We start from the raw sequence: 24170 nt of genomic DNA on the forward strand, positions 1-24170 counted from the left end.
GTCTTAATTTGTATACAGTTTGCTTGTAAATATTCAATAAAGGATTTCCATTCCTTAATTAAAAGTTTGTTGACTTGATTACTTATTCTTCCGGTAAGTTTCGGAATTTCTGCATAATCCATCCATTTCCGTAGCCATTCTTCTTTCACTTCTTCTTTCCATTTTTGGGCGAATGTCATTCTTGCAGCAGTAGTTGCATGCATAAATAAATTTCTATATTGTTTAAGTAACTCTGATCCCATAATTCCCCCAAAAAGCTTCTGTTTGTTTGTTTGTTTTTTAACAAAGGGTCTCCTTACAATTCTTAGCAAATTACATCTGATAGAACTCTTTGGAGGAGCTATGACTATTTAAAGCGATATCATAGTGTTTTAAGCATATGGTGTGAATGTTACCACAGTGTCCTTGACTACAACACCAGTTCAAATCCCCCTTTACAATTTCCCGAGTTCCTTGTGAGGAAGTATTGATTATTAAACCGTTCTGGGGATTGTGAGGGGAATAGGGGACCAGAATTCTTTGGGCAAAGTTCTGACTGTTTACAGTGGTATCATAATGTCTTAAAAGTATGGTGTGAACATGGCCACAATGTGGTAAATGTGTTTTTGACTATGACACCAGTGAGGCTCGAACCCTTGAGGTCCTTGAACCAGTCACCCTCTCTCTCCTGGCCAAACCAGGGGCGCTGTCACGAGCTCCTTAAAGAAAGGGCAGGATAACAACGTAAGGAAATAAAGAAATATATAGGGCAGTCCCTACAGCACTAAGTGGGATGGAATTTCACTCTCCTTGTTTCCCCACGGAACAATTGTTTGGAGACATGGGAAGTAGCCAGTCGGCTGCTGCATGCATGTAGAGTCGTACTGGGGCTAGAGATTTTATTTTCAATGATAACTGCAGCAGAAGCATTTGTATGCCCTGCTAATCTTCAATGATGAGAATGAATTTCTCAGGGATTGTTTGACCTCTAACGGGATCCAAAAAGAACATGAGCAATACAGGAAAAAAACTGAGGTGGGGGTGGGAGAGAATCAGACGATGGCGACAAGCAGAACTAATGTATTGTAAAAGAGAGTGCTGTTGAACATGGTGTACAATGCATGATTTACAACTATTTTTCTTATGATAAATTGGAAAATTATCACTGACCTTTTCCTTTACTTGAAAGTGGCATCTTAAGAGCTAGAGAGGTAGTGGGAGGGAGATAAGTAAGGGATTTTTTAAATGATTGTTTTGGGGAAAAGAGTATGCCTGGAGGAAATAAAAATGTTATATTAAACAGGGGAGATTTATTACTTTGTTAGGATAAAGTTGTTTGAGGTCTTAAAATACAGCTGAACCAACTGCAATGGAAACATTCAAGTATCTGGACAACTAGTTTTCCATATCATTACAGGTTTGACTGATAAAATAGTTATGCTGGAATATTTTCTTCCTTGGAATACCAAGCAAGAAGTATACCAAGACTCTGTACTTCTATGTGATTGCCTTAGTGAAGGAAATTCATTGCACCCTCAGATGCATTTCTGCACGCCCATCACTGGTGAGCACGTGCTCCAGTGAAGTCTCCCCTTTGGCCTTGCTGCTTTGCATGACTATGATACACAACACCAAGCGAGAGCTGGACCAAAAAGAAGGCTGATTGCCGAAGAACTGATGCTTTTGAACTATGGTGCTGGATGAGACTCCTGAGAGTCCCATGGACTGCAAGAAGATCAAACGTATCCATTCTTAAGGTAATCATCCCTAAGCGCTCACTGGAAGGACAGATCCTGAAGCTGAGGCTCCAATACTTTGGCCACCTCATGAGAAGAGAAGACTCCCTGGAAAAGACCCTGATGTTGGGAAAGATGGAGGGCACAAGGAGAAGGGGACGACAGAGGACGAGATGGTTGGACAGTGTTGTCGAAGCTACCAGCATGAGTCTGACCAAACTGCGGGAGGCAGTGGAAGACAGGAGTGCCTGGTGTGCTCTGGTCCATGGGGTCACGAAGAGTCGGACACGACTAAACGACTAAACAACAACAACATTAAATACACACATAGTATTAATTCAGCCCTTGCAATTGTAAGCCACACACCCTTTCCCTCTTGGTATGGTTTATTACTGACTCAGGAAATTGTATGGCTGCATCCTGTACTGGACTTTGAGCGTCGGACGAGGATCTGGGAGAGACGAGGGTTGAAATTCCCCTGCAACTGGCCAAGAAGCTCCCTGCATGTGACCTTGTGCCCATCACTTGGCTTCTCAGCCTAGCCTACCTCACAGGGTTGTTGTGGCAATTAAACATGCTACCTTGAGCCCATTGGAGGGAACAAGCAGTATATAAACAAACTTCCTTATTGGCAATTGTGACAATTCACCCTTAAAAAACACCACCACCAATTTCATTTCATTCCCCCCTGTTAATATTATTAATCATTTTATTAGCATTGCTATTTATAAAAAGTTGTTTTTATTAAAATTTAGTAAAAAGTACTGTATTTAGAGAGAGAAGAAACACAAGTCCCCCCCACCCCCGACTAGGGTCGCCTGCGCAGGCGCAGCTCAAACTTCTTACCCCATTCTCTATCATGCACGCAATGACGAAGGCGGCGACAGAAACTCCAACTCCTCTACGACCACGCCCCTTGGCCTTCTCGTCACCGCTCCAGCCACGCCTCTCCGTTCGCCCTCTTTCTCTCCGGATAGGAGAGGGAAGGGTAAATTCCTCTAGCGCGCCTGCGCCGCTCCTTCTACCGGCGTCTGCCGTCATCGCGTGTGCGCGTCGCACAGCCTTGACGTCGGACGCGAAGGTGACCGGCCGGAGGGGGAAGAGAGGAGAAGTTGACTCCGCCGTCGCCATGTTGTCCGTGGCCGCCCGCTCCGGGCCGTTGGCCCCTTACCTCTCGGCCGCCGCCCACGCCGTCCCGGGCCCGCTGAAGCCCCTGGCGACCGGGTTGGCTCCGGCGACCTCGAAGCTGCCGCTGGACCCGAAGCGGCCTCTGCTCTGCCGGGAGTCGCTGCAAGGCCAGGCCGCCCGTGGGGGGCTCGTCGCCACCGCCAGCCTCAACGGTGCGGGCGGGGAAGGAGGGCGGGGGGCGGTCGGCGCGGCTTGAGCAGGGCGGGGTATGGGGTCGCTTCGCTTTCTCTCTGCCTCCCCTCCGTCCCTCTCCCGCTTCATTTACCGAGGTTTCCAGGGTGGCTCAGAGGCGTTTTCTGTGTCCCCTCTGGGCTTCATGAAGACTAGGGAAGGAGACAGCAAACGCCCGTCGTGCATCATAGTAGTGGGCATGCAGTGTCGGGTAGAGGGCTGCCCCACTTCATTGAGTCATTGATTACATTTATATCCCACTCTCCCCCGCCCAGGAGATCAGTGGGGTGTATGTGGTTCTCTTCCTTCCACATTTTATCCCCAGCACAACCTTGTGAGGTAGGCTAGGCTGAGAGGTGGTGACTGGCTCAAGGTCACCCCGCAAATTCCATTTGCTGAGGGGGGATTTGAACCCTTCTTGCCCAGGTCCTAGTCCAATACTTTAACCCAGACTTTCTCAACCTTGGGCCCCCATGTGTTGTTGGACTACAACTCCCGTTTTCCCCACCTAGTAGGTCCAGTGGTGAGATGATGTGAGTTGTAGTGCAACGACATCTGGGGACCCAAGGTTGAGAAAGGCTGCTCTAACCACTACACCACGCTGGCTCTCACACACCTTTAGGCTGAAGGGTGCTCACTTGATTCAGATGCTGCGGTGTACAAAACAGTTTCCCCGCACACAAGTCAGGCTTCTCCTGGCTTTCTATACTGAGGGAGAACTTCCTGAATGGAGTGGTGCTGTGTCTGAACTGTGCCACCTCAAACTTAATATGCAAAACTAGTATGGCAGGGATTGGCCAGATCGCCTTCCTGACGAAGTTGGTGCTGTGCAGTCATTAGAGTAGCAGTCCCCTAAACCTGGTGCTATCCAAATGTTTTTTGGACTACCATCCTTTGCTTGATAGTCATGCTAGTGTGGGTTGTGGGTCAAAATATCTAAATGGCACCAGTTTGGCTTCGAGTGTTGGACTACGACTGGGAAGGCCCAGGTTCATATCTTCCCACACCTGTCAAGTTCACTTGGTGACATTGGACAAGTCAACATAAACTGCGTTATACAGAGTCAGACTGGGTCCCTCTGGTTTGGTGTTGTCTATACTTGGCTGACAGCTGTTCTCTAGAGTTTCTGTCTCTCAATCTAACCTACTTTGCAGGGTTGTTGTGAGGATGAAATGAGTTGCTGTGTGGGGAAGTTGAGATATCTGTAATAAAAAGTGAGTTTTCTTTACGCAGGGATTTATTATTTGCTTCCTTGGGGCTGTCATGCTGAAGATGGAGGCTCACATTATTGAATGTTCCTTTGTACAGAACAGAACAGAAGTCCCTGCATGCAGGCTTGGTTGTAGCCTTCTACCTTGGTTTCCTGTTTGTGGGGAATATTCGTACATGGAGCATTATTTTCTAGCTTGTACTACTCCAAGACTGCATAATGGAGCTTGCATGATTGACTATCCCCACCCTGGCAAAAAGACACAACCAAACCCTCTACCAAAACCTTAGGTATTAGTAAGAAATCAATATGGGGAAGGGACATTTTTAGGTGTAGGACTACTACCACTGAGTGAGATAGATCAAAAGTCTGACTCAGTACAAGTGTTTTCTTTGGAAGGAGTATTAAATCACACAAGTTTTTACCTGCAGCCTCAGAGGTGCAGTCCAGAGAAAGATTTACCATATTAAGAATTATTCCTAAAATGGGAGTTGGAAGGGGTTAGACTTGTATAGTGTAAGGATTGTATCTGTGTTTATCTGTTGCCCCAGCATAACAGGTTCCCTGTTAGCTGGTTCTTCATCTCATATCACCAGGGGATAGTCTTTTTGTTCTCACTGTTGCAGGATCACTAAGTTCAGCCCTTCGCTTTTCACTCCTCTAGAAAAACTAACCTTTCACTTGCATAATAGGAAGTAAGAGCTATACTTGGGGATGCTGTTTGTATATAGGCTGAATTTGTTCCTTTTCCCAAATTGAAAAATGGGAGTGGGGTGGAATCTTGGAGGTTGACTTTTTATATAGAAGAGCCCTGCTGGATCAGAGAGCATCATTTCTAGTCCAGTATCCTCTTTGTAACACTCTCCAGCCAGCAGTACTTGAGGAAACAGTACACACACTGCCCCAGTTGCTTGTTTCCAACTGGTAGTTTTCTAGTTTATTGTTTTATGTATTTAAAATGTTTATTTCAGTTACTTAAAATATTTTATTTATTTAATATATTCATTGATTAAAATATTTATATACCACTGTTTCATTTAAAAAGTCAAAGCACTTTACAACAGTAATACATATGTACAATAAAAGCATGTAGATATTTAAAAAGATTATCAATTATTGCAGAAAGATGTTTTCTTAATTGACTACATAATCTTGGCAGGAAAGAAAAGCTTTCAGCAGATGTTTAAAGGTTAAAACAGAAGGTGGCTGCTGAATTTCTTTTCAAGGGACTGGGCTGATGACACTAAAGGTTTGGTTTCATGTGTGTGTCAGATGAGCCTTACCAATTGTCTTTCACTTGAAATCACAAGGTGGTGTTTAGTAAAATTACAGTACAAAATGAAGCAGCAGCCAATGGGTCAGTGGAGGCCTATTAAATGTGATCAACTGATACCTATTAGCCAGCAAATAAAGTGAGTTCTAGTTTATAAAAGGGCAGGTGCTAAGTTGTGGGATTGCTTGGAAGTTGTGGCAGTTATAAAAAAAAATCTGATACAGTATTTTCAGCGTAGACCCAGTTTGGGTTATTTGCTACAAGGTTAAAATGTAAATATCCCGTGTATTACGGGCCAAGTATAAAGGGAAGGATAATATGCTACTAGAGGGAATTGCAGAAATGGTTTAAACTTTCTTTAAAAAATTGTGTTGCTTCATTAGCTTTTTATTGGATACAAATAGTCTTCTGTTTAACTTTAGACCTTGAAATTAAGTGTGTATTAGCTTGTCCTGAAAATCTTAACACAACCTTCATTTAATTTCTAAGGAAGCAGTCTTAAAAAAAAATATCTTATTATAAAGAGATGCTCTTATCCCTTCATTAGTTCAAGCTTGTTGCAAACACTTATTGTAATCTCTGCACAATGTCCCAAGAGATCCTAATTACCTTGAGCTTGATTCCTGAAGCCCTTAGTGTTATTGCCCTTAAGTCAAGAAATAAAACTTGCACTTGCATTCTTACGAAGTTGCATTTTTATGAAGTACCCTCATTTCTTAAAAAATAACTTAATGAAAGTGGATGGTATTGAGCTGTTGTGTATTAAAACAGTTACATATACTCTAGTAAAAATAATTTTCCAAATACTCCTTTGGATTTGACAGAGTTATCATGCTAAGTGATTCCCCCCCCAATCAGATATTTTAGCTTAACTAATTCCTGCAATTGGAAAGAGTCGATAATATTTTCATAAGCGACATGAAATCAACTACAGTGGTGCCTCGCAAGCCGAAAATAATTCGTTCCGCGAGTCTCTTCGTCTTGCGGTTTTTTCGTCTTGCGAAGCATCCCTATTAGCGGCTTAGCGGCTTAGCGCTATTAGCGGCTAAGCGGCTATTAGCAGCTTAGAAAAAGGGGGAAAAGACTCGCAAGACATTTTCGTCTTGCGAAGCAAGCCCATAGGGAAATTCGTCTTGCGAAGTGCCTCGAAAAACGGAAAACCCTTTCGTCTAGCGGGTTTTTCGTCTTGTGAGGCATTCGTCTTGCGGGGCACCACTGTATCCAGTTTGATTTACCAAATATGTCAAGCATACAAAATTGAATTTGAGTCAGTTTGCATTTGGAAGCTTTCTTATTCAAAGTTTTCAAAAAACAACAACAAAAAAAACCTAATATTACTGCATCTAAAAGAGATACTAATCCTACTCTAAACTTTAGATGTAATTTCATAGGCTACAATGTAGCTAATGATGCCAGCATAAGTTCACTTGTTTGCTTGGCTAAATGTAAATCAAGGTACTTTGGTTTAACTGGTTTGTAGATTAGGCCATAGAATTCCCCATAAAATGTAGAGAAATCTTCTAAATTTGTCAATTAAAAGTGTCTTTTAAAATTTAATCAAGTTCTAAGGTTGCCATATTTTGAAGAGCAAAAAAGAGAAGACATTTGCTGACTTCTACTTTTAACTATAAATCACTATGACGACACTCATTTTACATACTCGTGAAAAAGAGGACATACAGTGGTGCCTCGCAAGACGGAAAACCCGCTAGACGAAAGGGTTTTCCGTTTTGGAGGCGCTTCGCAAAACGAATTTCCCTATGGGCTTGCTTTGCAAGATGAAATTGCTTGCGAGTTCCTGCGGGTTTTCCCCCCTTCCCCCCCTTTTCCTAAGCCGCTAAGCCGCTTATCAGCTGATCCGCTAAAAGCCGCTAAACCGCTAATAGCGCTAATCCGATAAGCTGTCAATGGGCTTGCTTCGCAAGACGAAAAAACCGCTATACGAAGAGCCTCACGGAACAGATTAATTTCGTCTTGCGAGGCACCACTGTATAGCAACCCTATAAAGGGCTACTGGAGTGGGTTTAACAAAACACTTTGGAATATTAGGGATTTATTTACAGCATACAAAACACACCAGATTTCTCCCCCTTACTCCAATATACAGTGGTACCTCGGGTTAAGTACTTAATTCGTTCCGGAGGTCCGTACTTAACCTGAAACTGTTCTTAACCTGAAGCACCACTTTAGTTAATGGGGCCTCTGGCTGCTGCCGTGCCGCCGGAGCACGATTTCTATTCTCATCCTGAAGCAAAGTTCTTAACCTGAAGCACTATTTCTGGGTTAGCGGAGTCTGTAACCTGAAGCGTATGTAACCTGAAGTGTATGTAACCCAAGGTATCACTGTAATCATATTTGTGTTCTTTTCTGGTATTTACTATCATTTGATGACAATTTATAGGCTTCCCAGCCAGGAGATAATAGATTTTCATGTATAATTGCAGGAAGAAATAAATGGAATGCCTGCACCTCCATAAGGTGATTTAGTTCTTGTATGGAACGTGTATGAAAATCAATAGTTCAATGTTCATGATAGTTAGTGTAGTACCAAAAATATAAATTTTATGGAGTCAATCTGGTACCAGTATAATGTCCTGTAATTTTAAAAAAAATCAGTAATTGGTTTTCTCCATTCTTTTGCAGCTCCTGCTAGCATTCGTTACGTCCACAATGATGTCGCTGTGCCTGACTTCTCTGACTACCGTCGTCATGATGTAACAGATGCTGCAAAATCATCCCAAGAGAGCAGTGAATCCAGGAAAGTCTTCTCCTACTTTATGACAGCAACAACCTGTGTGGCGACAGCATATGCTGCTAAGAATGTTGTCACTCAGTTCGTCAGCAGCATGAGTGCTTCTGCTGATGTGTTGGCATTGTCGAAGATTGAGATCAAGCTCTCCGATATTCCTGAAGGCAAGAATATGACTTTCAAGTGGAGAGGGAAGCCTCTCTTTGTGCGTCACAGAACCGCAAAAGAGATTGAGCAAGAAGCTGCAGTATCTTTGACTGATTTAAGAGACCCCCAGCATGATTTAGACCGAGTAAAGAAACCTGAATGGATCATCCTGATCGGTGTTTGCACCCATCTTGGCTGTGTACCCATTTCAAATGCTGGGGAATTTGGTGGCTATTATTGCCCCTGCCATGGGTCGCATTACGATGCGTCTGGCAGAATCCGTAAAGGTCCAGCTCCATTAAATCTCGAGGTTCCCTACTATGAATTCCCTTCGGAAGATTTAGTTATTGTGGGTTAAATTTATGGATGCCTGGCTCTTTATTTCCTGTATGTATGCAGAGGAACGAGGCTGGTGTTCATGTAATGTATTTAAAAAAAAACAAAAAGTTGAGTGGAAAGTATGGCTAACTGTCCCAAGTCACTGTTCAGATCTGATTGTTTGTGTACTTGGTCAGTTTTAATAAAGGATTAAAGTGCTTTCCCATAATGATGTGTAGCTTGTCTATAATTAGTAAAGCAATTGAATGTTTTCTAAGAGAAAATCAATACTTCTTAATAAAAAAATAGTAACCTTTTTGGATGAAAAGCTATGAACCAGACAACTGAGGTTTTGATGGGCCAGTTTGCACAGGAGTTTTTGCTTTATGTGTGAGTAGGCCCAGCCATCCTTGGACTCATACTGAGAATCTCATGAGCTTGTTGGGTTGTTTTAAAACTATAGCAGAAATAAGCTTCTAATGCCTTCCATCATTGTGTGCCTCTGGTGGAGGTTGCACTTGCACTAGCTGCTATATGATGACAAATACAATTTATTGACCTTGTGCTCTGACATCTTTAGCCTCCTGGATGCATTTGGAGAGCTTAGGCCCCTCGCCTTGACTGAAGAAATAAAAGAGCCCAGCCATCTTCTGTTGTTATCAAATAAACAGCTAGGCCTTTCTCAGTCACTTTCCCATGGTAAGATAATGGACTCTGATTGATATGCCACTCATGGGTGATTATGGGACACACTGGGCTCCCATCATTGCAGTACTATCCCTAGTTCCTGTAGATCTAATTGGCCATGCTGACTGGGGCAGATGGGAGTTGGAGGTCAAGCAATTGTTTGAGAGCTACAGGACTCCCATCCCTGGTTGTAGATAGAGATCAGTGATCAGTTACTCTTCCACATTTATGTTGGAGAAATAGAATGAAAAGATGTGGAGTAACATCTGGTCAATGCATCACTGTAAGTTTCAAAATATACCATGCAGTTCGAAAGCTAGCGAAACGTGAGTGGTAGTGGTGGTGTTATTATTTTAAAAAATAAAAAATTATGTCAGCCCTTTGGATTGTGATCATACTTTCTAGATTTGTGTGTTAATGAAGCAGCCAAATCTGAAAGTAAATCTGGTCTTTGTCCAGGAACCTTTGAATTAAAATGAGGCAGCAGTTTCTGAGCACAGAAATGCCTTATCCTGCAAATATATATTTTATTTTGTTAGAGAATTGTTCCTTCTCTTTTGAAGGATCACTGATTGATTCCCTCCCCACCGCACCCCACCGGGAAATAGAGATGTAACAACCACAACCCTTTTCCTCCAAGCACTGAACTTCTTACACGACATTAAAGGCATTGAGTCTGACACATGAAAGTAAAAGTTTGCATTTGTTTTTTCAGCTTTATTCCAGCTTACAAATGATGTATACGGTCAGCAAAGTGGTCACTCAGAATACTAGGATACATAAAATGCAACTTAAATACAAAATGCACTGATGTCCCAGCTACACTGTACTTCCCAAAGCAACTCTTTGGTCTCCTGTAGGCTTCCCTGATGTGCATGGTGTCTGTGAACATTTCTGCACTTTGATTTTTCTGTCACCCAGTCTGTTCTACCAGCCAATAACAATGATACATGGAATGTTGAGGTGTGACCTCAATGTGTAAGGTGTTAACACATAATATAAATAGGTGTTAGAAATATTTGAGAAATATGCAGGCTAATAATATGTCTGCCCCAAAAGCACCACTTGGGCAGAGTGTCAAGCATTGGCATTACTCTAGAAAGACAAGGTTTGGTTGGAAGTAAGCTACAACGAAACAGTCCATGACAAACCATGCCACTTGCTTGTTTCTGCAAAATTGTGCCATGAAAATGAACAGAAGGACAGATTAATTTAATGGTGCAATGCCAGTAATAAATATCATAAACCAATCCCATGCACCTTGTGTTCTAACAAAGCTATTGTGGCCTGCCAAATACAGAGGTGGTGTTTCTCAGATCTGAACGAAGGTAGGTAAAATTTGTTGTTTAGTCGTGTCCGACTCTTTGTGACCCAATGGACCAGAGCATGCCAGGCACTCCTGTCTTCCACTGCCTCCCACAGTTTGGTCAGACTCATGTTTGTAGCTTCGAGAACACTGTCCAACCATCTCGTCCTCTGTCGTCCCCTTCACCTTGTGCCCTCCATCTTTCCCAACATCAGCGTCTTTTCCAGGGAGTCTTCTCTTCTCATGAGGTGGCCAAAGTATTGAAGCCTCAGCTTCAGGATCTGTCCTTCCAGTGAGCACTCAGGGCTGATTTCCTTAAGAATGGATACGTTTGATCTTCTTGCAGTCCATGGGACTCTCAAGAGTCTCCTCCAGCACCATAATTCAAAAGCACCAATTCTTCGGCGATCAGCCTTCTTTATGGTCCAGCTCTCACTTCCATACATCACTACTGGGAAAACCATGGCTTTAACTATACGGACCTTTGTTGGTAAGGTGAAGTAGGTAAAATACAGAACACAATTCTGTATTTTGCACAAGAATTCTGCAAAATCTTGAAAAGACTAATCCTTTAGCAACTGCTTAGTATAATTATTTTAGGCCAAAATGTATTGTGGTTGACATGCTACTTTTCTTTCTTTCTTTCTTTTGCATTAACTGGATTTTAAAAATTGTTCATTGGTGATAGAATGCTCTGGTGGATCAGAGAATCATAGACTTGTAGAGTTGGAAGGGACCCCAAACCTCATGTAGTCCAATCCCCAGCAAAGCAGGCATCGCAGCTAAAGATTATTTGACTGTTGTCCATCATCCCTATGTTTAAAAACCTCCAATTAAGGAGAGCCCATCGCCTTCTGAGGGAGCCCACTGTCAAACAAGTCTTAATGTCAGCAAGTTCTTCCTAATGTTTAGTTGGAATCTCTTTCCTTCTCATTTGAATCCATTGGTTCAGGTCCTACCTTCTGGAGCAGCAGAAAACAAGCTTGCTCCATCTTCCATGTAACAGCCCTTCCGATATTTGAAGATTTGCTTCTGGCTACACTTACCCAATTCCCTCAACCATTCCTCATAAGGCTCGTTTTCCAGATGCTTTATCATCTTGGTCACCTTCCTTTGCATTCGTTCCAGCTTATGTGCTTAAGGCATGAGGCAAATCCATTGACATTAAGTTCTTTTATGGTTGTTTTTAAGTAGACTACAAGGAGATTTGGAATGGCTCTTAATGCCAGAAATCTAAACGCCATTTAACTGTTCCTCCCCTACTCTGCCATGAAACTTTGAGAACTATGGTGGTATTAAAAGGGATTGGCTATCCTGTAACAACATTCTGTAAAGTGCATTTCTTGGAGTTCTCCTATCTTCAAATGATATTTATAATAAAGATCCAGCCTTTGTCATGCTCAGAGTTTGATTAAAAAAGAACCCTCTAAAATCTAATTGTTTTCATATTTTAAAAATCCTCAGAATCCTTACATACCTCTAGAAGCTAGCTACTCATCTTGGACAGCTTTCAAAGAGAATTGAACAAATTCATGGAGGATAAAGGCTACTGATGGCTACTAGCAATGAAGGCTATTGTCTGCATGCTTGGCCAGAGGCAGTAATATTCCTGCACACCAATTGCTGGAAGCCGCAGGAGGGGAGCTGCTCTTGTGCTCAGGTCCTGCTTACAGGCTTCCAACTGGGGCATCTGATGGACCACTGGAAGTACAGGATGGTGGGCTGTTGGCCTGATTCAGCAGGCTCTTATGATGTTCTTTTGGTCCATTTGAGAGCCTGCCATAATGATAGCAGATCAAAACAGGTTGACGAAAAGCAAAGTACTTGCCATTGCACATTTAGTGAGCTGCTAATGTGAATCATTTCCCATTTTTATTAACTGGCCCACAGAAGAATGCTCTGCTAACTGTTACATTACCAAGATACAGAGAATTAAGTTATATAAAGGAGATGAAATGATAGCAGGGCTGAGGACCCAGACGGCAGCAGCACCCGGTGAAACCCAGGCTGACAATGGATAGGGGCCTCTCCGCAACACAGTCCAAGATGCCATTAAAGTCAGAGCCCAGACTGTAAAAGAGAGAGAGAGTTTAGCCAAACCACTCATCAAAATGTCGGCACAAAGTCTCTGTCATGAAATATGCAAGTGATCTATCTCTGGATGTCTGAGCATGTTGTGTTAGATGTGTTATCATTGAAACAGCATTGACTGGAGGGGTGGGAGAAAGAATTCTAACAGCTTGAAGAAAGCAATTGAGGCCTTAGAATCATGCACAGTGCTATTTTAAGAGACATTGGTGCTGCTTTGATCTCCCTTCAAAGAGGCCTTGCCTAGCCACTTTCGGTATGCATCCAATTTCTCCTACCTGATAAAGAGCCCAGGCGCTGCAGTGCACAAGACTGAACCCAGCTGAGGCCATGTTTTGACAGGGAAAACCTGTGCAGGCTTGAGTTCTTACTTTTTGTACCTGTGAGTGGGGCTTGATAGGGGGTAACTGCAGGTACTGCTGCCCACCCACTGTCTTGAGTAAAGGCCATAGCTCAATGGCAGAGCAAATGTTTTGTGCGCAGAAGGTCCCAAGCTCAGCCCCCAATAGCATCTCTAGGTAGGGCTGGAAGAGACTCCTTTCCTGAAATCCTAAAGAACTGTTCCCTGTTAGTTTAGACCAGTGTTTCCCAAACTTGGGTCTCCAACTGTTTTTGGACTACAACTCCCTTTATCCCTAGCTAGCAGGACCAGTGGTCAGGGATGATGGCCACTGTAGTTCAAAAACAGCTGGAGACTCAAGTTTGGGCAACACTGGTCTAGACAATAGTGAGCTGGATAGCCCAGTGATCTGATATGGTATAAGGATCTCAGATCCACCATCCTTGACATTCATACATTTCTATTCTTGCTTCGTGCAATGCACAACATGCCTTATTGGAGGAGTTCAAAGGCTTCATCGTTTGGCCTGTGTTGGCCAAAGAAAATCTTGTAATGCCTCTGATAGGGAGAGGAGGACGGCCTTCTAGCCTGTCTGTTCCCTGTCCTCTTTGGACTTCAGGCACTATGACTTTGCTCTTCCCAAGAAGCTCCAAGCTGTGGAGGACTGTGATAAGGCAGCCACGATGCCCAGAACACATGCAGTGGAAACCTGTAGAGAGAGATGCTGAAAGACAACTTTCAGACCATGGGATCTTCTTGTCCTCTACATGCTATTAGATTCCACACTTTCTTCTAGATTCCAACTCCCATCACCCCCCAACCATTGGCTGTGCTGATGGGACTGATGGGAGTTGGAGCCCAACAATTCTGGAGGACCAAAGGTTTGCTGTCTCTGGACTCCGCAAATGATCAAGCGGTGGAGTGACTCCTCTATGAGGAAAGATTTCAGTGTTCTGGACCTTTTAGTTTAGAGAAAAGGAGAGTAAGAGGCAACACAAGAGAAGTTTATACAACTATGCATGGCATGGAGAAAGTGAGCAGAGAAAAGTCCTGTCTCATGATGCTAAAACTAGTGGACATCCAATGAAGCTGAATGTTGGAAGATTCAGGACAGATAAAGGAAAGGACTACTTCACATGGCACATAATTTAACAATGGAACTCACTCCTGCAGGAGGCAGTGATGGCCACCAACCTAGATGGCTTTAAAAGAGGATTAGACAAATTCATGGAAGAGAGGGCTGTCGATGGCTACTAGCCCTTATGGCTTTGTTCGACTTCCGCAGTCATAGGCAGTGATGCTTCTGAATACCAGTAGCTGGAAACCACAGGATGGGAGAGTACTGTTGCATTTGGGTCCTGCTTGCTGGTTTCCCGCAGGCATCTGGGGGAATAGGATGCTGGTCTAAATAAGCCGTCTGCTGCTCCACAGCAGGCTCTTCTTAGGTTCTTTTGACTACAACTCCCACCATCCCTGGTCATTGGGCATGATTGCTGAGACAGGTGGTAGATGTGGTCCAAGAGCAGCTGAATAGCACCAGATTGGCTGCTGCTGCTGAAACTAAATAGAACAATGGTCTGAATTGGACTAAGGCAGCTTCCTAGGTCTACATGGAATCACAGAATGGAAGAATTGGATGGTTCTGTGATTCTATGTGGACCTGTAACCTATGTGGACATTTATGACACCTTTTTCTTAACACAGCAAAATGACTGTGTTATTTTGTGGGGGTAACACAGATAGTGCATGCTCCTTTAGCACATGGCCATTTCCATCTTTGTAACTTGCGCAACTCTGGAGTCCCTTCTGCATGAGTGGTATCCTCTGCTTTCAGCAGTCAATTCCTTGATGATGTGCTTGAAGTGTACAGAAATTGCCCAAGAGCAGAACTCTCCCTTCTTGCTCCCTAGCAGTGGAGGCTGGTTCAGTATTGCAAACAGGGTTCTGCCCACCAACCTCAGCCTGCCTTCAGTCAGCATCCATCCAACTGCCATGCCTTCCTACCTAAGATCAGTCCAGGGGGAGTTGCAACCTATCAGCTTCCTCCTCTTTATTCTCTATGTCGCCCTTGTAGAACTCAGGCGGGAGGGGTGTGTGTGGAAAAACTAGAACTTCTTGTCTCTGCCAGTCATTGGCTGTGGCACCACCTACTGTTGGCCTCCCTGCCTTCCGTCCTACCAATCCCAATTGGCACCAGCCACCACTGCTCCCCAGCCTCCTAGAAGGGATCTCCCTAGAACTTTGCCTGTGCTTTCCCTGCTGTGTGAGCTATTCTGCACTGGCCAGATTAAAGGCTGAGGCTGCCTTTAGAACTTATATAATCCCTGTTCTAAAACTGCTGCCAGTTCATTTCCATGCCCAAGTCAAGGTGCTTGTGTTAGTTTTTAAAACCTTTAATGACTCAGGCCCCAAATGTCTGAGAGACCCAACTCCTTCCCCACAGACCCTCTCAGGTGCTAAGATCGGCGAAGGGGGCCCTTTTGGTAGTTCCACTGCCCTCAGAAGTTTGTGGGTTGATAGTGGCCTAGGAGAGGGCCTTCTCTGTGGTGGCCCCTAAGTTGTGGAATCTCTTCCCCACAGAGGTGCATCTGACTTCTTCACTATATAGCTTCCAGTGAATGTTGAAGATACACCTTTTTACCCTGGTCGTTGGCACCTGAAATTGGTGTTTTCAGTACCGCCCCATTCCTGCAACTACAATTTGTTTTCACTGTTTTTAATTCTGAATTTTAAATACACTGGGACCTCCTGGTGAAGGGCTGGTAAGAAATGTATCATTATCACCTGTGCTTTCCTTCTAGAACAAAAATGGTGCCAGTACTCACCCCGAAGTTATAACCGTATGTGCCACACTTTTAACCTGTGCTTTTCTTCTAGAAGAAAAGGTAAGAATATGGTGTACCCTTGAGCATCCCTAGAAAAAAGCAGTGATGATGAGGACGATTGAGAATAGGAAGAAGGAGGAAGAGGGAAGGAGGAAAAGGTTGTGTGTAGCCACAGGAAAGAGTATGATTTGGGAATAGGCTCAATCTATTGGTCGACATTGCACATATAAAATGCAACCACTTGCTAGTAATAGAGCGCTAATGAAGGCCCTAGAAATAATTTCTCTCTCCTCCTTCTCCCCATGAAAGAAAATCTGCACAGCAGGACCTAACGGCAGGGATAAGAGGACTAAATATATAAATGGTAGTTCAAAAATCTTTGATTCTGCTTCTGGCCTCATAATAAGCTTGTACTGGAGGCATCTTTCATGCACAGTTAATCAGCGTGATTGCCCAAATGTTGACATTTAGCCCATAATCTGCTATGTAACAGCTTTAAACTGATGAGAGAACAGGCTGAGTCCTGCTGAGTAATGTACATAATAGAACTTAGGGGTGTTCTTCTGGGAACGCTTTGGGTTTCTTTGGGTGTGTGGGGATGGGCGGGTTGGCAAATCTGTAAACAGCAGCTTTTTAAATCCTTATCAAGCCCAAGAAGGACTGGTGACTTTAAATTATATTTGGCTTATTCACGCTGTAAGTGAAATTGCTGTTGCTGGCACATTTCAGAGTGGCACTTGGGGTGGTCAGGTTCCTTTAAATGCATTTGCAGTTCTTTCAGTGGTTTATTTTATTTTATTTACAAGAGAGATAGGGAGGTTGCAATTCAAGCAAAAAATAAAAACAGAATTGCAAGCTGAATACCCTTAGCTCGGCAGCAGAGCATCTGCTTGCATGCAGAAGGTCTAGGCACAAATGCTTACATCTCCTGGTCGGAGCTGGAAGGACCTGTGTAAAACTCTGGGTAGCTGTTCCTGGCCTATGCAGACATTACTAAGGTAGCTGGACCAATGATCTGACTTGGTATAAGGCAGCTTCTTATTTTCACAAGATGAAAATACGGTAAGTGCCGCCCAAACCTCTGGTTTACAGCCATGTCATTTCTTGTCTTGACTGCCGCAATCTCCTCCTCTCTAGTCCACCTGGGTCCCCTCAGCCCTGCCTGCTGACTCAGTTATGAATCCCTCTCATATTTCTGGCTTTGCAGTGCCCACCCTACCCCCAGTCCCTATCTTGCTTTGCTAGCTTTTTGTCCTTACCTTCAAACCTCTCTGTAGTCTTGCTCCCTGCTTATCTCTCTGCACTTCTATCCCAACTACGTTTGCCAGGTGAGGAACATCCCAGTCCCTGAGATTTGAGGGCCCAAACCTGAGACCTAGGGCTGTTACCTGGTGATGTTATGGGGGCAAGCCCTGGACATGGAAGTGTAGGGGAGATGGGCAGACCCCATGCCCAGAGTGTCTCTGCTGCAATTTGCAGCCAGCTCCTGCTCGGCTGAAGCTTGCAAGTTGTATGCACACTAATCACCATCATCATCATCATTAAAGCTACTCTCATGCACCTGGAGATCCCCCTGTCATCTAGAGGGGACCAGGCAAACCTGGAGAAACTAGGTCACACATGAAGGTCTGGCAACCCTAATCCCAACAATCCATCACCTTTGCTCACCGAAAAGTCTGCTGCTCCCTCTATCACTCCTTTTTCTCCCTTAATGCCCCTTATGTCTGAGACTGCCTCCATAATGTCTCTGTAAGGCCACCTTTCCTCCTTCCTCCAAATTCCTCCTCAAAACTCACATTTTCCTTGATTCAGACCTGTAGGGAAGACCTTTCAGTTTAGTGGTTAGTTCATTCAAGCTAAAGACTCCACTTCCTACATCTCTATATTGTGAGAATGGTCCATTTATTCCTTCTCTTATCCCATGGCTGCTACACTTTAGTGAGGGTCTTTGTCAAGGTTAGTGAGCTTTCCTTGTAAAAGCCATACTGGTCCTTCTTTAGCAAGGCTTGTTCTTCTATACATTTGTTGATTCTATCTTTAGTAATGCTTTCCAGCTGTTTTCCTGGAACAGCACTAAACTAGTGCGTCTGTAATTTCCTGGATCTCACCCCCCACGTGGATTTCTGTTTAAAAATTGAACATTCATCATTCACTTTCCAATCTTCAGGCACAAAGACTGATTTATCACATTGCATTTCTTTTACTGTATTGTTATTAAATTCACGTGTGTGAGAGCAGTATTAAAATCTGACAGGGTGATCTTTTGTGAGCTGACACTCTGGGTCCCTTCCAACTCTACAATTCTATAATTCTATGTGCTTGAGTGCTAAAACTGCCACTCAAGTGTGAGCCCCACAGGGGAGGAGCCATAGCCCAGTGATAGAACACATGCCTTGTATGCATAACATCCTAAATTCAGTCCCCAGCTTCTCCTCCAAGAAGGGCCAGATACTGGGTGGAGAGAGAGAAATCACTACCTGAGACCTTGGAGAGCTGCTGCCAGCCAGAGTAGACGCTACTGGGCTACACAGACAAATGATTTATCAATTTAGGCTGTACTCTAGAGGTGGAGAACATTCCCTTCTTAGGAAACATCTAGGGTGTGTGTACTGGTGACAAGACGGGTCAGAGGGGAAAGTGGGTGGGGAAATGGATGTATGGATCTTTGTTGTTGTTGTTGTTTAGTTGTTTAGTCATGTCCGATTCCTCGTGACCCCATGGACCAGAGCACGCCAGGCACCCCTGTCTTCCACTGCCTCCCGCAGTTTGGGGATCTTTGTATAGTAGGTTATATACAAAACACCAACCATCAACTGCCCTTCACAGGGAACTCTGGGAATTGTAGTTCTGTGGAGGGAACTAGGGGTCTCTTAACAACTCTCAGCACTCTTAACAAACTACAGTTCTCTAGGGTCTTGGAGGTGGGTGGGAAGCCCTGACTATTTAAAGTGGTATCATAAGACCTTAAATGTTACAGTTTCAATGTGACCATAGTCACAGTTCAGTGATGCATTCCATGCAGGCAAAAGTATTTGAGGAAGATGTGGAGCAGGACCAGTGAGGTGCACAGCCTGGGGACAGTCCTGAGGGCCACACTGAGAGGCATGGGGGCCACAACTGGCTGCTGGGCCTGTGGTCGCCCAGCCCTGAAGTCTTCTATGTTCCTACGAACTTTTCCTGAATCAGATCATGCTTCAAACCCATTTGGTATTCCCAGCAATATTTTGTTTTTTGACGTGTTACCTCCACTTATTTACGAGTCCTGTCCATAGCCACTGTTCATTCTGGCATATGCTTTATAAATTATCCTCCTTTTTTTAAAAGAAGAAGAAGAAGCAGCCTGAATTTCATGTCATTTCCAGATTGTTCGTCTGAGGTCATTAAAGGTCGGAGCTTCAGGTGCCATTTATCTTCCGATGCGATTTTCCCTCGCAACCATCCTAATCTGCTTTATTTCCCAGGCAAATAGACTTTCAATTATTTCAATAGGTCACCCACTCAGTGATAGAGACCCATTTCATTAACTTTTGTCATTGACATGAGTGGCACCTCATGAGGTTCTGAGCTGCGAGGCCATTTCTTAAGCCTCGGGCCCCTTCACCTCCGCCTCATTCCACATCCCAATTCAAAATGCAAACTGGGAGAAAGTTGTCAATCTCAATGAAAGTTCAGCAAAGGGACAAAACCTCCTCAAACCTAACTTTCCCATGAAGCTTTTGGCACATGTCCATCACCCCCAGATCCCATGAACCAAACTTTAAAAAATGTAGAACTGAAATAAATGCATATTATTTCTCTCTTTACCCCTTTCTCCATTTCCCTGGCCTTCCCTGTTGTGCCTCTGGGAATCCTAGTTCTCTGAGGGGGAAACAGGAGTCAGGTGAGATGTTCCACAAGTTAGGAGGGTGCTGGACAAGGTAAAATAACAGACGGAAGAGCAGAATCATTAGTTATGGAACTTGCTCCCACAGGAGGCAATGATGACCATCAGCTTGGCTGGCTTTCAATGAAGATTAGATAGACTCACAGGGGATAATGCTACCAGTAGCTACCAGCCATGATGTAGGCTATGCTCTGCATCCATTGCCAGAGGCTGCAATGTTACTGAATAGCCGTTGCTGGAGTCTTCAGAAGCAGAGAGTGCTCTTGTGCTTGAGTCCTGCTTGCGGGTTTTCCATGGGCATCTAGGTGGCCACTGTGGGAATGGCATGCTGGTCTAGATGGGCCATTGGTTTTCTTATGTTCTTATGACTCCTGCCCCCTCCATTTTATCCTCATGGTGGGTTAGGCCAAGAGATAGTGACTGTTGCCCAAGGTCCCTGTGATGGCCTGGGATTCCGAGTCTGAGAGTGATCCGGAGGAATCCCAGCCGGCGCAGGAGTCCCCGCCTCCAGGGCCGGCTGAACTGGGGCAAGGCCTAGTTGCTGAGGAAACTCAAGAGCAGGCACCAGGTGAAATCATTCAGGCCCCAGAGGTGCTGGAAGACTCAGTGGCTACAGGTGAGCCTCCCCCGGGGCCCAGTAACCCTTCGGCCTCTCCTGATCTGCAGAGGCTTAGGGCAGAGAGGCGAAGGGAACTGGTGTCTCCCAGGAGGAGTGCTCGCCTTAAGGCCAAGAGAGGCGGGGCTTCTGGGGGCCGGGACCGCCCCCGGCCTTAGAAGAAGATAAAGGTCAGGCAGCCCGGTCCCAGGTTGCGGGAGCAACGTCGTTGTGAAGTATCTGCTTTACCCAGTCCTTGTTCGGCACTCCCAGTGTGCCTGTTCCTCGCCCGGCTTCCTGCTTCTGCCTTACCAGTGTTCCTGTTCCCCGCCTGGACTCCTGCTCTGCCTTACCAGTGTTCCTGTTCCCCGCCTGGACTCCTGCTTTGCCTTACCAGTGTTCCTGTTCCCCGCCTGGACTCCTGCTTCTACCCTACCAGTGTTCCGGTTCCTCGCCTGGCTTCCTGCTTCTGCCCTACCATCGTTCCTGCTACCCCGCCCGGCTCCCTGTTGATCTTGGCCTACGGTAATAGTACCTCATCCCCCCTGGGACCAGCACAGTTTGCTCCCGCCATACCCGCACTCCCCCTTCGTAGGGGTGCGTTCGGGAAGAGCCAGAGGCCATGGCTGACCAGGCGGCTGCACTGGTGGATTTGGCCCAGAGGAACCAGACCTTGACTCACACCGTGCAGCAGCTCAGTGACGCGGTTGTGGCACTTCAGCAACGCTTGGAAGCCCTACCGGCTCCTGGGGCCGACGCCCCGGCTCCTGGCAAGTACCCAGTGGCTTTGCCTGAGAAATTTGATGGAGCCCCGGCCAGCTTTCCCATGTTCCTGGCCCAGGCCAAGCTGTATATTCAGGGGCGAGCCCGGAACTTTCCTGACGACCGCACCAAGGTGCACTTTTTGATTAGTTTGTTAAAGGACCAGGCGGCCAAGTGGGCGTTGCCACTACTCAGGCAAGACTCCCCCTTGCTGGCAGACTATACGGGGTTTTGCAATCATTTGGAGGCCGCGTTCGGCAATCCCCAGAAAGGGAGTCAAGCCAACCGGGCGATTCGGCGTTTGAAACAGGGCAAGTCCACGGTGGCCGCATATACCACGGAGTTTCGGCTGCTGGCACAGGACTTGACCTGGAATGATTCGGCACTGCGGGACCAGTATCTCGAGGGGCTTTCAGACGAGGTACTGGACCAGTTGGCCACAATGGAACGCCCCACCACGCTAGACACTCTCATTCAACGGTGTCTACAAATAGACGATCGGTTGGAGGATCGTCGTCAGGCCCGGGGTCGCCGACACTTCCAGTTCACGGCACCAGCTTTTTCCAGCAGCCCCACGGTCACAACTGATTTAACGGAGGAGCCTATGCAGCTCGGGGCAGTGCGGCCACGCCTTTCCCCTGCAGAGAAGGCGCGGCGTCGGGAGGGAAATCTCTGTCTTTACTGTGGCGGAAGTGGACACTTCGCTCGGTCTTGTCCAGAGAAACGCCAGCCGCAGGGAAACCGCCAACCCCAGTAGCTGATGGCCCTAGCTACCGGGGGTCCCAAACAGCACAGAATGGGGCCGCACCAATTGAATTACAACACCTTATGGTTCCGGTACATCTATACCCTCCAGGAGGGCCATGGATTCTTACCCATGCTCTGGTGGATTCAGGGGCAACCCGCTCTTATATGGACGCTGCTTTTGCTGCCCAGCATCGGGTGCCACTTCGGAACAAGCCAGAACCGGTACAGGTGGAGGCAATCGACGGACGGCCACTGCGTTCGGGCGCCGTCACTCAAGAGACCCAGCCCCTGGTCCTGTGCCTCCAGCAGCACCGTGAGATGCGAACTCTGGATATTGCTTCCATGCCCCGGTTCCCCCTGGTGCTTGGGATGGACTGGCTAGAGGCTCACAATGTGCAGATTGACTGGGTCAAACGGACTGTACACTTCCCAGACCCCAATTCTCCTGCTGAGACTGAGATGCTAGCAGCTGCGCCCACTGAGGAGGCGGCTGCGACGCTCCCCGCTGAGTACCGGGACTATCACGACGTGTTCGAGGAACGGGGGGCAGACCAGCTGCCGCCGCATCGGTCCTTTGACTGCGGCATAGACCTCCAGCCCGGAGCGCCTCTACCGGTGAGTCGCTTATACTCGTTAACAGAGCCAGAGCGCGAGGCTTTGCAGGACTTCTTGCGCAAGAACCTGGAGCGTGGGTTCATTAGACCCTCTACCTCGCCCACTGCTGCACCAGTGCTCTTTGTTAAAAAGAAATGTGGGGAGCTCCGCCTTTGCCATGATTACCGGGCCCTGAACAAAATTACCATCCCGGACCGGTACCCCTTGCCCCTTATTTCGGAGTTACTGGAGCGGGTGCAAGGGGCGCAGGTGTTCACCAAGCTAGACCTCTGGGGAGCCTACAATTTGATTCGGATCCGCGCCGGGGATGAGTGGAAGACAGCATTTGGGACCCGGTACGGACAGTTTGAATACCTGGTTATGCCCTTTGGTTTGTGCAACGCGCCTGCTGTGTTCCAACGGTACATCAACCACGTGTTCCAGGACTTGCTAGACAAGTACGTGGTGGTGTACTTGGATGACATTCTGGTTTACTCCCGTGACCCGGCGTGCCACGAGGGCCATGTCCGGACCGTGCTGCAGCGCTTGCGCGAGCATCGTCTGTATGCAAAGCTCAGCAAGTGCGAGTTCCATCAGCAGTCAGTGGACTTCCTGGGTCATCGACTCTCACCAGGTGGGGTGCAAATGGATCCTGGGAAGGTGGCAGCGGTTCGAGAATGGGCGGCACCTCGGAACCGCAAGGACCTACAGCGTTTCCTGGGGTTCGCCAACTATTACCGGACCTTCATTGCGGATTATGCTCACCGCACCACCCCGTTGACCCGGCTTCTGCGCCCCAAGACGCCGTTTTCCTGGGACAAGGAGGCGGAGGAGGCATTTCAAGGGTTGAAAGCCTGTTTCCAGAGAGCGCCAATCTTGCAACATCCGGATCCTTCTCGACCCTTTGTGGTAGAGACTGACGCCTCCAGTACGGCTCTCGGTGCCGTCTTGTCTCAGCAGCACGGACCGGAAGCGCCACTCTTACCCTGCGCCTTCTATTCCCGCCAGCTCCTTCCAGCGGAGCGTAACTATACCGTGTGGGAGCGGGAACTGCTGGCCATCAAGGTGGCCTTTGAGGTTTGGCGCCACCATCTGGAAGGAGCAAGACACCCGGTGGAGGTGAGAACCGACCACCGGAACCTGGAATACCTCCAGACCACCCGCAAGCTGAACCAAAGGCAGATCCGGTGGGCGTTGTTCTTTTCCCGGTTCCAGTTCCGGATCCGCTACATCCCTAGCTCCCAAAACCAGAAGGCGGATGCCCTGTCCCGGAAACCTGAAGACAACGCAGACACGGTTCAGCAAGCAGCACCCACCACGATCCAATCACCAGCTGCGTTCCTGGCCACCCAGGAGGTCGAGCCACTGCAGGCTCGGGTGCGGGAACAGCAGCGGGTCGACGCTTGGGCCCAGGAACGACTCCGGGAACTGGCCGAAGGATCATGCCCTCAGTATCCAGGGCTGGTCTCGCATCAGGGTCTTCTGCTGCACTACGGGCGCCTGTACATCCCACCAGGGCCGCTGCGGGCTGAGGTTCTCCGGATGACCCATGACGCTCCAGCGGCGGGGCAC

At 46.5% G+C, this 24170-nt stretch overlaps 1 protein-coding gene and 1 long non-coding RNA gene across 2 annotated transcripts; both read left to right on the top strand.

The window, feature by feature from the left end:
- Nucleotides 1-2776: 2776 nt before the first annotated feature.
- Nucleotides 2777-9000, top strand: UQCRFS1 (ubiquinol-cytochrome c reductase, Rieske iron-sulfur polypeptide 1). The gene is made up of 2 exons (XM_081870284.1): nt 2777-3055; nt 8201-9000. The coding sequence occupies exons 1-2, from the start codon at nt 2845-2847 to the stop codon at nt 8809-8811; spliced, it is 822 nt and encodes a 273-aa protein (XP_081726410.1). The 5' UTR covers nt 2777-2844; the 3' UTR covers nt 8812-9000.
- Nucleotides 3064-8194, top strand: LOC309346515. Its single transcript, XR_014158656.1, has 3 exons — nt 3064-6493; nt 6783-7241; nt 7553-8194. It is a non-coding gene; the product is annotated as an uncharacterized lncRNA (long non-coding RNA).
- Nucleotides 9001-24170: the final 15170 nt, after the last annotated feature.

Source organism: Podarcis erhardii (assembly GCF_964252035.2).
Source record: "Podarcis erhardii genome assembly, chromosome: 7".
Lineage (NCBI taxonomy): Eukaryota > Metazoa > Chordata > Lepidosauria > Squamata > Lacertidae > Podarcis > Podarcis erhardii.